We start from the raw sequence: 15,301 nt of genomic DNA, 5'->3' as shown, positions 1-15,301 counted from the left end.
TTGAATCATCTGGAACTAAGAAGTATGCTATGGCAGGAAATACAGCTAGAGCCTAGGAATAGAATCCTTCAAATGCATAGGGCAGGCTCCTTCTCTTATAATTGATTCCTTTAACGGAGAGTGGTCTGTGTTGAGAGGAAACTAGTTAGCAGGAAGAATTAAAGTTATGTGTTAAGAAAATCTTCCTTACTTTGAGATCAAAAGAGTTGTGAAATTTCCACCTCTATCTGCCTAAAATCATGAGGGGCAAGTGACTGTGGGGGCAGTGAGGGGGCATTTTTTCACTAGGATAGCTGCCCCTCTTGAAAGATCTTTGATTTTAAGCTGAGCCTGGGTTTCTGGCACCTGCTGATGTTGGTCCAAATGCTCTAGGCTGTCAGGAGCTTGTCTAGCTGATATCTCCTGGGTAGCTCCAATCTTTAGGCTCTGCCTGCCTGTGAAAATAAGCAGGTAGGGGCAGAGAGGGAGGATGGCCTGTCCATCAGAGATGCTGTTACTGCCTCAGAGGAGCAAGAAGATTAGAAGAAGAAAAGATAAAATCCCTTCAACCATCCCTTTCTTCCTCCAGAAAACCTCATGAACCAGGTTCCTTATCTCCGAAGCCGTGGTTCCACAAACGGTCATTTAGGTAGTAGGGGATTTAAATAAGGGCAGAACAGAAGGTGGCAAAGATTTGGCTTCTGTATCAGTACCACAGCAAAGTGTGTGTATGTTGGTATGTCTGTGGGATTCTTTTTTTTTTACTTGAGACAGAGTCTCGCTGTGTTGCCCAGTGCTGGAGTGCGATCTCAGCTCACTGCAACCTCTACCTCCTGGATTCAGGCAATTCTCATGCATCAGCCCCCCGAGTTCCTCCTGGAACTTCAGGTTCATGCCACCACACCTGGCTAATTTTTGTATTTTTAGTAAAGACAGGGGTTCACCAGGTTGGCCAGGCTTGTCTCCAACTCCTGGACTCAAGTGATCCGCCCACCTTGGCCTCCCAAAGTGCTGGGATTACAGGCCTGAGCCATCGCTCTGGCCAGTCTGTGGGATTACTTGCATAAGATACTTAGTTGTCCAGTATTAAAACAATTATCCTTGTTCTTTCAAAAAACATTTTTTTAAATCTAAAAAGGGGTCTAGGTACTTAGTATGGGAGTAGGGGCTTGGGGCTGTGTCCTGGGAACCTGATTGTAAGTACAATGAGAGATTCAGGTATCAATCAATCAATATTTATTGAATGCCTTCTATGTGCTCAGCATTATGTTAAACACTAGAGAAGGTAAAGAGAAATGCAAAACTCCTGACTTTAAGATAAAGGAAGAGGATGTAAAGGCATCACATTTTCTCTGTTAGTCACTATGGTCGATGTGTGGTCTAATTTAATCTTCACAACAACTATGTGAGGTAAATGTTATTATGCCAGTTTTATAGATGGGAAAATGAGGGATCAAAGAGGTTAAGTAACTTTTAGTCAAGGTCACACACTTAATAAGTGGTGTTGCTAGGACTTGAACCCAGATCTGTCTCACTCCAAAGCTTTTTGCTCCCTTCACTATGCCATGAGGTTTTAAAAAGCTATCTATTTGGCAAGATAAGGAGATGAGTCTTGCATTCCATCTAAAAAGATAACTAACAACAGATGCTGTGTGTGATCAATGCTAAGTCAGTGGTACCAACGTAAGGAGGGAAGAGCTGGCTTTGGGCTGAAGTAATCAGGTAGCGCTTTACAGAGAAGATGAGATCTAAGGGATGGACGTAACATAGATATAAATAGAGGAGAGAAAAGGACCCTCAAAAGAGGGAAGCACCTGAACCAGAGTATGGGAGAGGAAGTTGTAGTTTGGGGACAGTGAATAAATTATCCTGGCAGCACCGAATAAAGGAAGTATTTAGGAAAATGAAGTTGAAAAAGTAAATTTGTACGATGGAGTGTCCCAAAGGGTTATTTTCCCTGTAGGATAGGGAGAGCTATGAAGGGAATATATAGAAAAGATGACAATAAACCAGAAGTTTAAAATCTATGATTAGCTGGACACTGTGGCTCATGCCTGTAATCCCAGCACTTTGGGAGGCTGAGGCAGGAGGATTTCTTGAGCCCAGGAGTTTGAAACCAGCCTGGACAAAATAGCGAGACTCTCTCTCTTTCTCTACATATATATAAAAGTATCTTTAAAAAAAAAATTAAATCTGTGATCCAAGAGTCCTGGCTATGCATTCCTTCTGTCAAGCCATTATGTCCTGCGAATCCTCTCTAGAATGTTATTTTCTTCTCTCCAGGTGACCCTGAGTATCTTTGAGCTGGCATCTGCTGCAGGTGTGGCCTGTGACATTGACCCAGCCTTGGTGTCTGCCATTGCTAATCTGAAAGCTGGTAAGATTGGGGAAAGGGGGCGAGATTTGGGAAAGGAGGGCTTGGGCCTTATTTTGGGTGAAAAAATGTCAATGTCAAAGAAGCCTTTATTTGAGATTATATATTCAGAGGATATAAGCTGGGAGTGAAGGAAGGACCCTAACCTTCAGAAAATACTTACATAGGCGATTTAGATTTATCCTCAGGTTTCAACTAGTTGATCTACATCCTCAGGTTCCAACTAGTTGATCTACCGGTCAGCTAAAAAGTACTAAGTGAGAGTCTGTTTGGTGCTCTGCAAGTGCTCAAAGGCATTTACAATCTGGTTGGGAAAATAAATTAATGCAAATGAAACAATGAGAGAACAATACAAAATAGTGGGTTGTGTGGTATAGCACCCAAATTCCCCATAGTGATTTTGTGCTTTCTCCCTCCACATAATCACCTTGACACTGTTTATTTCTTCCCATCTCACACTTAACACTTATATTTTCCATTACACATTTCCTCTGATTTCAGTCATACCTATACACACTCAGAACAGGATGAACCAAGGGGCTAGGATTAAGGCCTTTCAAAATGGCCAGACTTACCCTTCTTCTTCTCTCATGGTGGGTGAGAACCTTTTGTCTTCTTTCTGCCTCTCCATCCTATCAGGCAGTGGACAGGCATCCTAGGGTTGCATTGTACATCAGCAGAGCCCTTGGCTGAAAGTTCTGCCCTGTTGCCAGGGAGGCCTCCAGGACTCAGGCCCTTCACTATAGGTGGATGCTAGTCCTGTTTCTTCAGGAAAATTAAGTAATAACTTGCCCATAGGCTTTATAAAGTGTTTTCATAGATATTTTCTCCTGTGATCCTCACAGCAATTCTGTGAAGTAGGACCCCTGTAACAGATAACTTCTGTTTGCTGACTTTATTCACTTTTCCTCTTTCCTTTTTTCCTTCTCACCAGATACTTCATCTCCTGAGGAGGAATATAAGGTGGCCTGCCTGCTCTTGATCTTTCTGGCAGTTTCCCTCCCACTCCTTGCCACTGACCCTTCTTCCTTTTATAGCATTGAGAAGGATGGTAAGTAAGGGGTAAGTTTGAGAAACCAGTGCTATTCAAGTTAGTGTCCTGGGGTAGAGAGAGGAGACAGAGATACTGGAAAATATAGACTTCTGACTTGGGTGTGAAGTTCTATTTCAAAAAGCACTTGAAGGCTGGACACGGTGGCTCACGCCTGTAATCCTAGCACTTTGGGAGGCCAAGCTGAGGTGGGTAGATCACTTGAGCCCATGAGTTCCAGACCAGCCTAGGCAACGTGGTGAAACCCTGTTTCTACAAAAATAAATAAACTAGCTGGGCAGGGTGGCCTGTAGTCCCAGCTACCTGGGAGGCTGAGGTAGGAGGATGGCTTGAGCCCAAGGGGTCAAGGTTGTAGTGAGCCATGATTGTGCCTCTGCACTCCAGCATGGTGACAGAGCAAGACCCTGTCTTTAAAAAAAAAAAAAAAAAAAAAAAAAAGAAAAAGAAGAAAACACCCCCTACCCTGAAAACAAAAACACCACTTCAGAATGAGAGAATGAACTATGCATAATTCAATTTCAATAAGATTTCATAGGAATATCCTGCCTCTAATCTCAAAATGCCTTCTCATCCTTTTGGTGTCAAATACTGGTGGCTCAGCCTGAAAACATGAGAAATTACCAGTTTGGGTCATCCTGGAGTGGCTTACTTTGTCATTTCCTCTTTTTTCTCTCCATCTATATCAATAATAACCTAGGTTACAACAACAATATTCATTGCTTGACCAAAGCCATCATCCAGGTGTCTGCTGCCCTCTTCACGCTCTACAACAAGAACATTGAAACTCACCTCAAGGAATTTCTGGTGGTGAGTGGGTCTAGGTTATAAAGAATGGAAGATTGCAAAGGGCTGGAATTGGTTTGACTTAAATCTGTAGACAATTATCGTTGAACAGGCTTTTGAGTCTAACTTCCCACCTAATTCATTCAGTAAACAGTGAGAAGCTACTATGTGAAAGGCAAGAGTTTCTTCTAAATTTCCTAACAGCTGGTGTTTCAGCCTCTGCTTGAATATTTGCAAAGATCATTGGACAAAGAGTCAGAAAATCTGAGTTCTGATTTTTGATCTGCCATTAAGTAGTTGTGTGACCTCTGAAGTGCCAAGATTTTGGGGCCTCGGTATTTTCATATATAAAACAGTGAGATTAAACTGAACCCATGAATTCAGATTAAACCGAATCCATGCACCTTGGTATGCATCAGAATATCTTGGGGAGCTTCTTAAAATACAGATTCCTGATCTTTACACCAGACCTACTGAGTTAGAATATTGTAGGGTAAATCTAGGCCTCTGTGTTTTTAATAAGGCCTCTGGGAGATCAGATGCACATTCAAGTTGTAGAGACACTGAGTTTTATCATCTCTAAGGCCCTTTCTAACTCTGTATGGACAAATGATCAATGACTACTTCTCAAACTTTAATGTAAATCAGAATCACCTGGAGAGTTTCTACCTTAGTAGATTAGGGTGGGGCTGAATAATGTGCATTTCTGTTCCCAGGTAATCTTGATGCTGCTTGTCTGGGGATCTCACTAGAACCAATGGTCTAGATTTCTAGGGACTGGAACTTAAAACTAGGCAGCAGATTCCACTGTAGGTCATATCCAATTTCTTAAAAAAAAAAATGTTAAAAATTTTAGCCAAAATTTGACTTCCTGTAACTCTCACCATGGATCTTAGTTTTGCCTCTGGGAAAACTCAGAACAAATACAATAGGCCCTAGAATTTTCCATTCTAAATCCTCCATGGAGGAATTTTGTTCATATACTTCTGATACATGGTCCATTCCCCTCTGCCTGCTTGAGCATTCTCAGTAACAAAGAGCTTATTTCTTTGCAAAGTATGGTCCCGATATAAGAACCAGGGCCTCATCTGTCTCCTTCCAGGAGGAAACACAGCAGATCATATTGTTCTCTCAGGAATTATACCCTCATTCTGAGAAGTACATGTCAGGGATCATAAGATTGGTTGGTGTGTCTCTATTTAAGCTGAGGCACCCAACCAGATAGACCTGGCTCTGAGCATCTTAAATGCAAAGAGGATTCACACCAGATCTCTGAGAAGGGGTGAGAAGGGAATCCCCCACCCTTGCCTTCCCTTTTATCCTCTGTTTGCTAAATGCAGGTCACCTGGGCCTGGGATACAATGAATCATGTTTCTTCTTTGATCCTTTGGGGGTTTGGGGATGATGGAGATGACAGCCATTTGGGAGTTGACTGGAGAATACCACGAGCGAGAGCTGTGTCTGAATCAGAGGCTCACTGCCTCTAGTCAGATAGGGAGTCAGCCATAAACAGCCTGATGACAGTGGTGTCTGGAGGCTGCCTAGGAAAAGAGAGGTTAATCTCCTGGCATACATCACCTGCCTTTGCTCTAGGTTGTTTCCCTGCCCCTTGCAATCTCTCCCCTAGCACTCCTGGCAACCTGTTGTCTGCACTGGGAGGTCAGTGAGATCCAGGCTGGCTTATAGGCAACATGTATCTCTGAAACCTAGGAGATTTGCCACTTTCCCACCCTGAGTCTTCAGGAACATTCTAGCACTTCTTAACTCTCTCCTTGATCTTTTCTTAACTTCCTGCAGCCTGAGGCCATTTGATACTGACCTGTATAAAAATCTGCTTTACAAATTCTTCCCTTACAGGTGGCCTCTGTCAGCCTCTTGCAGCTGGGCCAGGAGACTGACAAGCTTAAAACCAGAAATCGAGAATCCATTTCTCTGCTCATGCGCTTGGTAAGTACCTTATTTAAATTGGTGTGAGAACAGGGAACGGAAGGGCCAGAGGGAGACTTCTGTTTAGGGTCTTTGCATCCTTGCCATTCTTGTCACCCAAAAGCATTAACTAAGGACTTAACTCTGCATGACCCTCTGAGTGTAGTCCTCACATTCTGATTAACATTCTAAACTTGTCCTGTAATCCCAGAGTAGAGTCTTCAAGGACTTCCGCAAGACAGGGCCTTCCTGGCCCCTAAGCTGGCTGGGCCCATGTCCTGCAATGTTCCCGAGTCTGATCTGATAGGGCAGCTGTGCCCCTTATTGGTAATTACCTGTCCAGTACATGTTTGGTTTCACTTGACAATTTTCTACCACTGCATTTCTTGTTTTTAAGAGTACTATGAAAAGAGTGCTGGATAACACAGAGCTGAACTCAGAGGTTGAGGGGTGGGGGCTCAGAGGAGGGAAAGGATTTTAGCTAAAAAGCTGTAAGGCAGGGAGCCTGGTGGGCCATGAATCAGGCAGCTCCTGCTGTCTCTTCTCCTTGCTTCCCAAGCTGTGGGCTTCTCTCTACTCTGGCAGAAAGTTTTGGGAACTCTGACTCAGTTAACTTTAAAAGTTTTTTTCCTCATGACCCTGTTTCCCTCTTCGACACTCTTACTCACTCTTTTGCTCTGATTCTCCATGTTAGTAATGCACTTAGGTATGGACAGGAAGGGCTTTTGCCCTGGGCCCAGTGTTTAAAAGGCCCTCCTTGAGCCTTCCTCTAGTAGAGTGTTCTGGGGCGCTCCTCTGGCCAATGGGAAGAGGTAGAGCCTGTACCCCACCTTGAGGCCCATACGAGAGATATCTGGGGCCCCAGAATACTTTGCTAAGCAGCTTCAGCCCACTTGTAGGGCCTGTGTTAAACTTCTTCCTACTGAGGCGGACCGTCCTACTGGTGGATATACCTCTAGTGCCCAAGGGACGTATGGCTGGAGTTTAGATATGCAGATAAGGAAGTCTACAAGTGCACACAAAATCCCTCTAACTGAGGGTGGGAGGAGAAGGGGGACTGGGCTGGAAGCTTGTTTCTTCCCTTCACCCTGTTCTGGTGCAGAACTTGGAGGAGCCCAAAAATTCTTAATTCAAACCTGGGCTTCCATAAGACTACAAATGTACATTGTGAAGGTTGAAAGCTAGAATATACTAGTTTGTTAGCTTGATTTAATTAGTCATGTGGTATGTGGACCTCCATCTGTATTCTTGTCCGAGGCCCAGAAATGCTAGGGGCCAGGGATTCCTGGGATTCCCTCCAGGTCTCCTTCTTGAAATACACAGGCACTGAGTGATATTTATGCCTTAGTTTCTCCAACTAGAAAAAGGCCTAGGCTGGGCTGGTTAAGGATTATGAGAGAGAGGAGAATGGACTTGGGGGTGGATGTATTTGTGTGGGATGTGTTTGGTGAGGCAAGAGGGCAGAGGAGGTAGATGAGGGGAGAGTGAGGGCAGTGCCCATGGTGGTGGGCTATGTGGGGGCACAATACATAGAGCAGCAGCATGGCCTTGGCAAGGCAATGAACTCTTCTGAGACTTTGGCTCTCTATTCATAAAAGTGGGTAATAATCCTTATGATAGAGTGATTAGAATCCATAAGGTATTATGTGTGAAAGTGCCTAGTACATAGTAGATGCTCAGCAAATGTTAGTTCCTGCTGTCTGCAGCTCATTTTAGGTTCTGGATTACTTTGGCATGACTCTTCCTTCACTTCCTCAGGTAGTTTTCACCCCTGTCAGGTTGGAGGTGATTCTGTATTACCCACCTGTATTCTTACCTCCTTCTGCTTAGACCCCTTCCAACACCCCAAAATGTGGAAAGTGTTTGCCCCTGTGGCCTTCCAATGAAGCCAACAGAGTGACGGGAACAGAGCTAGGATCAAGTACTTTTTGTTGGAGGGAGAAACTAGAGGGACTAGTTGCTGTGAAGCAATTTAAATGCAAATGTTTCCACAGAGAAATTGGAAATGACCGAAGGTGAAGGAGCTGTATTCTGAGTTAAGAGGCTACTCATGTAGCCTCAAATTCTGACCAGCACTTCTGTCCCCAGAGTCTTTCTGTTTTGGCTGTCAAGCCTGGGCCGTGCCTGCACCTCAGTGTTGCCAGTCTGTTCCTGGCACAGGTTTCCTGGGGAAAGACATGGCTCTTATAGAATCATGGAATCCTAGATGCCAGAACCAGACCAGATCCTGGCAATTAGTCCAGTACTTACAAGTCATAAAGATGAGGAAACTGAAGAATAGGGAGGGAAAGATGACAATCAAGGTCTCCCCTAAAATATATGGCAGATTTGGGACTAGAACCCAAGTTTCTTGGCCATCACTCTAGGGCTGTTTCCACTCCCGTAAACTTCTGCCACTTGGGAGCCCTGTTATTTTCTTGTGCTTTATGGAGAATAGAAAGTCTTGGGACAGTGGATTTGCTTGAAGTCATTATTCATTTCCCTGTACCTGAGGGTAGCACCTTGGAGAAGACAGCTCATCTCTTTCCCAGCTGAGGGCTTGAAAGTCTTGCCTAGCAAGAAATTCTTTGATATTTAACCTATCATCAGGGCTGCAGTTTTACCAGCAGATTTCCCTTCCTTCAGCCTGCAGTTTCTGCTCTTTTACAGCTGTTGTGTGTGCATGTGTTTGAGAATAGGAAAATCTTACACATTTTAAAACTTGAAAGGACTTCAGAGAGAGAAACACGTTAGAGTAGATATGGTAGATTCTCTTTCCTTAGTGAATTTTCAGGACTTGGAGTACCAGATATATTGTGGAGAACCCATCTGTGTGAATTGCCAGAGGATATGGGACACCTCTCCAGAGTGTGTTTTTTAGTCTCATTACCTCTTGGATAAGGAAGGCACTGAAGGAAATACACCCTGCTCCTTCCTCAGGGATGGGGACCCTCCAGTCCACCACTAGGCTATGCTGCTCTTCATGAACATGCCCTGTCCACCCACCTCCCCCTCTTCACCCTCACCCCCACTCTCATTCTTCTCCAGGCATCTTGATCTATCTTCCTGCTTGGCTGTGGGGGCTGCTGGGATTACCGCAGCACACAGGCTTCTAATTAAACTAATTAATCATGCCTGCTCCTTTATGCGGCATCCTTACTGTTCCCCAAGCACTGTACTGAGAGAGGGAGGAGACTGAGGCCCAACACAAGAGGACCTATGTGAATTCCAGGCCCCCTTCCGTGGCCTGCAGTGGTGTTTGTTTCTCTTGCTGCAAAGCTTTGTAATTAGCACTTTTATACATCTTTACCTGCATCTGTGTGCTGCCCACCCACATGTGATTTAGCATCCAGAATGGGAGAGAATGGGTTTTGCTGCACTGGGAAAGTGGTTCTCTCCTGCTGTCTGCTTCTGTGCCCTTCACATAGTTCTGATGAGGGGGTCAGGGTCAATGATAATGGAGCTGAAGATGCCACATTGCCTTCCTGCAGCCAAACCAAGTGAGGGAAGAGGGGGGTGTGATTTGGAACCCTGTTCACTTGTAACTCTCAGGGCCTCAGAGGGCCTGGGAACTATGCAAAAGGAACAGGGTATCACAGACAAATGCCCTACCTGAGGTTCTCATCTCTTGGCCCCATCTCTTTCAGGTGGTGGAGGAGTCATCCTTCCTGACCCTGGACATGCTGGAGTCCTGTTTCCCTTATGTCCTGCTTCGAAATGCCTATCGGGAGGTGTCTCGGGCCTTCCACCTAAACTGAATGCCTGCCAGTACCCACTGAAGAGCCCTTTGGACCTTCCTAAACCCTTGCCATAGTGGAAGCTGTGGTCACTTTCACAAGGGGTGGGAATGGGGTGGGGTCACTAAGGAGAGAGGGTCAGGAGCCAGAGTTGATGAACAGATCTGTGGAAGAACAATCCAGGGCTGAGAAATCATAGAGCAGTGAGGCAGGCTGGGAGCATGGACAGCTTATGGAAAAAGTTAGGGCGTGGGGCCACATGTGTGAATTTTACAATGAAAAAAGGAGTAACGTACAAGTATATTTTCTATCTTCTGGTGACTTGAGCTTGAGCTCTGACAGGCATGGGCCTCTCCGACCTTCATCACTATTCTTAGGATAATGCTGGCGGGCAGAGATGATCAATCATCATATTAAACCATAATGAGCTTATAATCCTCCCACTGGAGCTGCTATTGTCTCCTGCACATTCATTAGGACCATTATCTTCTCTCTTCCTTTTTCAAATGTGTTCAGCAAACATTCAACCTGCTCCTAATGCAGAGTAGCAGCAAAGGAGCCCCTCTTTTCCTTTGTGGGGCTCTTCGAGGGGTCATTGGGTCTCTTCCTTTGCCCCCAGCTTGACTGCGTTTCCTACTGGGGCAAGGAGGAAGTGCCCTTCAGAGATGTTCACTGCCCACCTACTCTACTACATTGTTTGTTACAAGTTCTCTCTTGCTTTAAGCCCTCCTGCTTTGATATCTCCACAACCCAGAGCAGAGGGTCAGTTAGTCTCCATCAATTCTAGGTTACATGACAACTGATTGGCCCAGACTTAGGTGGGTTTTCCCTCCTGTACCATTTGGGGGTACTCTGCCTTTTTTTGGGAGGGACTAATTTAACCCCAAATCCTTTTGTCAGCCTGGGTACAGCTGTTGCTCCAGGCAGGGATTTCTCTTCTGGATCTTAAATTTCACAGACCTCATTAGGTTGTATGGCCCTGAGAGTGGGTATCCTTGAGGGAGTACAAGCTGTTTCAACTTAGCCCTTTTCTGCGCTAATTAGAATTTCAAGCGTCACAGAGCCTGGGGCATTCAAGATAGCACTAAACTAGGTTTACTTAACTCCTTGGCAGGAAATAGTGGCCCCCATGCATCACTTCTGTGAATCCACTGCCAGGGAGAAGTGGAGAAACAGATCATATATGTCACAGGTCTAGAGTGGTTGGAATTGACAAATATAATTAGCTAGTTGGTTAATTAGGGTCATGTCCATACTTTCATGATGAAAGGGAAGCAGTTGTCGGTTTTCAGCAAAAACGATTCAGCCTTCCTGAAGCCTATTTGATAGCTGTTTTGGGGTTTTGTACATGTGTTTGCTTTTTATTTCTTGAGACCCAGGCTTAGTCAATACTTTCTTAACTTGGCACCCATAATCAACTTACAGATTTTTCTTAGCAACAGTTGTCTGCTCTTTAGGGTGGAAGCGATAGAGAATCCTGCTTCGTGCATCAGCAAATCCTCCTTCCTTGCTATGGGAAGGGCTTATGTTCTAAAGGGTGATTCAGTGTCAGGCTTATGAGACTGAGAGTAAAGTTGATGAGGAAGAGAAGGCTCAGAAGTATCTGAACAACTACTCTATATGTTTATATTTTTCTGCTTGAGGGGATAGAGATCCCTCCTCCATCTGCATCTGCATCTAGAACTGCTTAAGAGGACAGCAAGACAAGTTGCTGCAGGGGGATGGAGGGTAGACAGAATGCCTTTTTCTAAAACTGAAAATTTTATTGAGATAGTTAATCCACCTGCACTTGTAAGAAATCATACAGAGAAATTCTATTTTCCTTTACACAGTTTCCCTGAATGCTAACATCTAGCAAAACTGTAGTACACTGCCACAACCAGGATAACTGACATTGATATAATCTACTGATCTTGTTCAGATTTCCTTCCCCAGTTTTGCTTATGTTCATTTCTCTCTGTGTGTGCACGTGTGTGTGTTATCTATTTCTATACAGCTTTATCATGTGTAGGTTTGTGTATCTGCCACTACAGTCAACATACAGAACAGGCCGGGCGCAGTGGCTCACGCCTGTAATCCCAGCACTTTGGGAGGCCAAGGCAGGTGGATCACCTGAGGTCAGGGGTTTGAGAGCAGCCTGGCCAATATGGTGAAACACCGTCTCTACTAAAAATACCAAAACTAGCCGGGCGTGGTGGTGCATGCCTGTAGTCCCACTACTCAGGAGGCTGAGGCAGCAGAATCACTTGATCCCAGGAGGCGGAGGTTGCAGTAAGCTAAGATCCTGCCACAGCACTCCAGGCTGAGTGACACAGTGAGACTCTGTCTCAAAAAATAAATAATAATTTAAAAAAAGATACAGAACAGTTCCATCACCACAAGGATCCCTCGTATTGCTCTTTTATAGCAATTTTATAGCAATTTTCTCCTCCCACAACCCCCTTCCCCATCTCTAGCTCCTGGTAACACAGATATATTCTCTATTTCTAAAATTTTGTCATTTGATATATCTTTTTGTAAACATATAATTATACACACATATTTCTCTACCACTTATACTTTTTCAAAGTGCTTTCACATCCTTATAGCAATTCTGCAAGGTAGCCAGGGAAGGCTTTCCTATTTCAGGTCAGAAAACAGATTTAGAAATATTAAATGACTTAATGAAGGTCACATGTTTAGCAGTAGAACTAGAACTGGGACCCAAGTCTGATGTTCAGTCCTAGACGTTTTCTACTTGCCCGGTCTGCCTCTTCACAAGGGAAGACTTGGGTTTTAGAATCCAGAGACCTTAGAAGGAGCAAATTGGAGAAGGTGAGGACATGATGGCCTTTACTACCGGAAGCAAAAAGTGAATGTCCAGAGGTGAAGGGACAGAGAAGTAACAGGACCCATCAGCATTTCAGGCAATTTGCTTCCTTTACCAGGAGGGTCTCTGTCCTCTTACAACCTGGGACAAAATAAGTTGTGTCCCAGGTTGTAAGTTTGCTTTACTTAGGCCCAAAGGAACTAGAGAATGGATATCAGAAATCTCACCCCAATTGTTTTGTCTTACAGGCACAGAATAGGTTCTAGCCTCAGCATTTTCATTAATGTAGTGTTTTTATTAACATCTCCATTAACTTGCTTGCAGCAATGAGATGGAATTATGCCTCCCACAAGGCCTGGGGCAAGATACTTGCATAGGTGCCCCCTTTTGTTTGGACAGTAGAAACACTGCCTCCCCTGCCATGGTGTTCAATCCAGTTGGCAGGTGGGCCAGCTTCGAAGTGCAGAAGGAACTGGGTGTGGTGGCTCACCCCTGTAATCCCAGCACTTTGGGAGGCAGGCGGATCGCTTGAACTCAGGAGTTTGAGACCACTCTGGGCAACACAGTGACACCCTGTCTTTCCAAAAATACAAAAAATTAGCTGGGCATGGTGGCTGTTGCCTGTAATCCCAACACTTTGGGAGGCTGAGGCCAGTGGATCTCTTGAGCTAAGGAGGTTAAGACCAGCCTGGTCAACATGGCGAACTCCGTCTCTACAAAAAAATACGAAAATTAGCTGGGCGTAATAGTTCTTGCCTGTAGTCCTAGCTACTTGGAAGGCTGAGGTGGGGAGGATCGCTTGAGTCTGGGAGGCAGAGGTTGCAGTGAGCGAAGATGATGCCATTGCACTACAGTCTGGGCGACAGAGCAAGATCCTGTCTCACACACACACACAAAAAAATGCAGAAGGTCCAGGGCCTGGCCAAGGGGATGATGCCCTGTAGCACTTTGCTTTGCAGGAAGGGAACAACTGTGCTGTGAATACCAGGATCCAGGAGGGAGGGAGGTCCCAGCTAGGGACAAGGCTTCCTTAACCTTAGGTCCTCATGCTTATATTAGTTCTTCTCCAACAAAGTTTGACTTTGAGAAGAAGCTGGCACATGGCTGAAATGCACTCACGCGGTTGGGGGAAGAGTGTTCTTCCAGTCCTCCTCCCCGCAGGGCCTCCTGCTTCTCCTAAGTACCTGTCATCAAAGGAGATGAAGATGAATCCCCCTTCAGCCCCCACACCTCAATGAGTTGTCAAGTACTCTCCCTCCCACTTGAATAGGAAGCAGGAGCAGCAGGCCAGGTTGCAGGTTGAGGAAGTCAGAAGTTAACTTGAGCTGAGTTTGCAGCTCTGGAGAGATTGAGGAGCAGACTTTTCTCTTGTCACTTTGGAAGGAGAGGATTGTGAGGCTGCCCCTTTAAATAGCATTCCCGTAGGAGGCAGATCACATCCATCCGTCACCTACTGCCAAAGCATCATTTTTGGTCTCTATCAAACTCAAAGCTTGTTGGAAAGGATTGTGGGGTTAGGGGAGTGAGGAGGCAGAGCCTCCTAGGGGTAGGGGGCAGTTTAGAAGCTGAAAAGGAGAGGAATGAGAAGGAGCCTGGGAAAGGTGGGGGTTGAGGACAAGAGGAAAAGACAGGGAGAGAATAGTTGTCTTTTGAGCCTCAGAGTGGAACAAGTATACCCAATTCTTATCTGTTTAGAGATGCAGCAAGGTAGAAATGGGATTGTATTGCAACAAGAGGAATGAGGTTGAGACTAAACACCAGGACTGGTGACTAAAGAAAGTGAAAGGAGCCACAGAGTGAAAAAGGCTGATAGACTTGGCTCTGGTTTTATCACTTACTCTCTGTGAGACCATATAATTTTTCTGGGTTAGTTTAGTTCTCATTTATTTTTATTTTTACTTTTTCCATCAAACTGTGTTGTCTATGAAGTTTTCCCATTTATTAAATGAAGGGAATTAGAGTGGATGAACTCTAGTGTCTCTTTCATGAATAACTCTGTGTGTGTGTGCGTGTGTGTGTGTGTGTGTGTGTGTGTGTGAATTAGCCTTAAAATGAATCAGGAGCAGGGGGTCTTGGGAGAGCAGGATGTGACACTGTGTTAACAAGAAATGTTGAGAGAGCCCTCTGGATGTATGTCTTGCCTCTTTCCCACCTATTCTAGTTTAAAGACCTGCCTAAATTTGGAAACTCCTTAGCTCTAATCCTAATTTACTAATTAGAGCTCTTTAGCACCATCCTAATTTGCAATTCTTTTGTAGTTTCCAGCCCATTTCATTTTCAGTTGATAAGGAGGAGATTGCTCCCAAATTTTCAGAAATGGACTGTGTAGGAGTGTGACTAGGGTCTCAGATGCAGCCATTTCTTGGCTGGGTCTGGGGAAAAGCCAAGGGATGTGTGCTAAAGGTAGATGGACAGAGGGTGGGAAGTCCCATTATTATTTCCACTTTTTTCTGACTCTGCCATCTCTTTCTGCCTCTGTACTTTCTGGGAGCTGGTTCTGCTGATACTTCTGCTGAATCTAAATGCTGACCTAACTTGGCAATTCTTTTATGTTAGGAGTCTTAGCTGTGACAGTTCATCCGCTTCTTCGCCCTTCCATTTCACTTCTTTTCTCCTTCTTTGACTGGGAGAGGGGGAGCCTCCACTCAGTATTTAGAACAGAG

The 15,301-nt window shown here is 44.8% G+C and overlaps 1 protein-coding gene across 1 annotated transcript in view; it reads left to right on the top strand.

The window, feature by feature from the left end:
• The window catches only part of NCKAP1L (NCK associated protein 1 like), a 49,929-nt gene extending 35,298 nt beyond the window's left edge, over nucleotides 1-14,631 (top strand). Inside the window, exons 27-31 of the mRNA XM_003807564.4 lie at nucleotides 2,263-2,356; nucleotides 3,288-3,404; nucleotides 4,102-4,211; nucleotides 6,045-6,134; nucleotides 9,740-14,631. Of these exons, the coding sequence (XP_003807612.2) occupies nucleotides 2,263-2,356; nucleotides 3,288-3,404; nucleotides 4,102-4,211; nucleotides 6,045-6,134; nucleotides 9,740-9,850 (522 nt within the window). The 3' untranslated portion in view covers nucleotides 9,851-14,631. The remainder of the gene's footprint in view (nucleotides 1-2,262; nucleotides 2,357-3,287; nucleotides 3,405-4,101; nucleotides 4,212-6,044; nucleotides 6,135-9,739) is intronic.
• Nucleotides 14,632-15,301: the final 670 nt, after the last annotated feature.

Source organism: Pan paniscus, chromosome 10, assembly GCF_029289425.2.
Source record: "Pan paniscus chromosome 10, NHGRI_mPanPan1-v2.0_pri, whole genome shotgun sequence".
NCBI lineage: Eukaryota > Metazoa > Chordata > Mammalia > Primates > Hominidae > Pan > Pan paniscus.
Note: the sequence above shows the minus strand (reverse complement) of the source record. Positions and strands in the feature narration are given on the sequence as shown.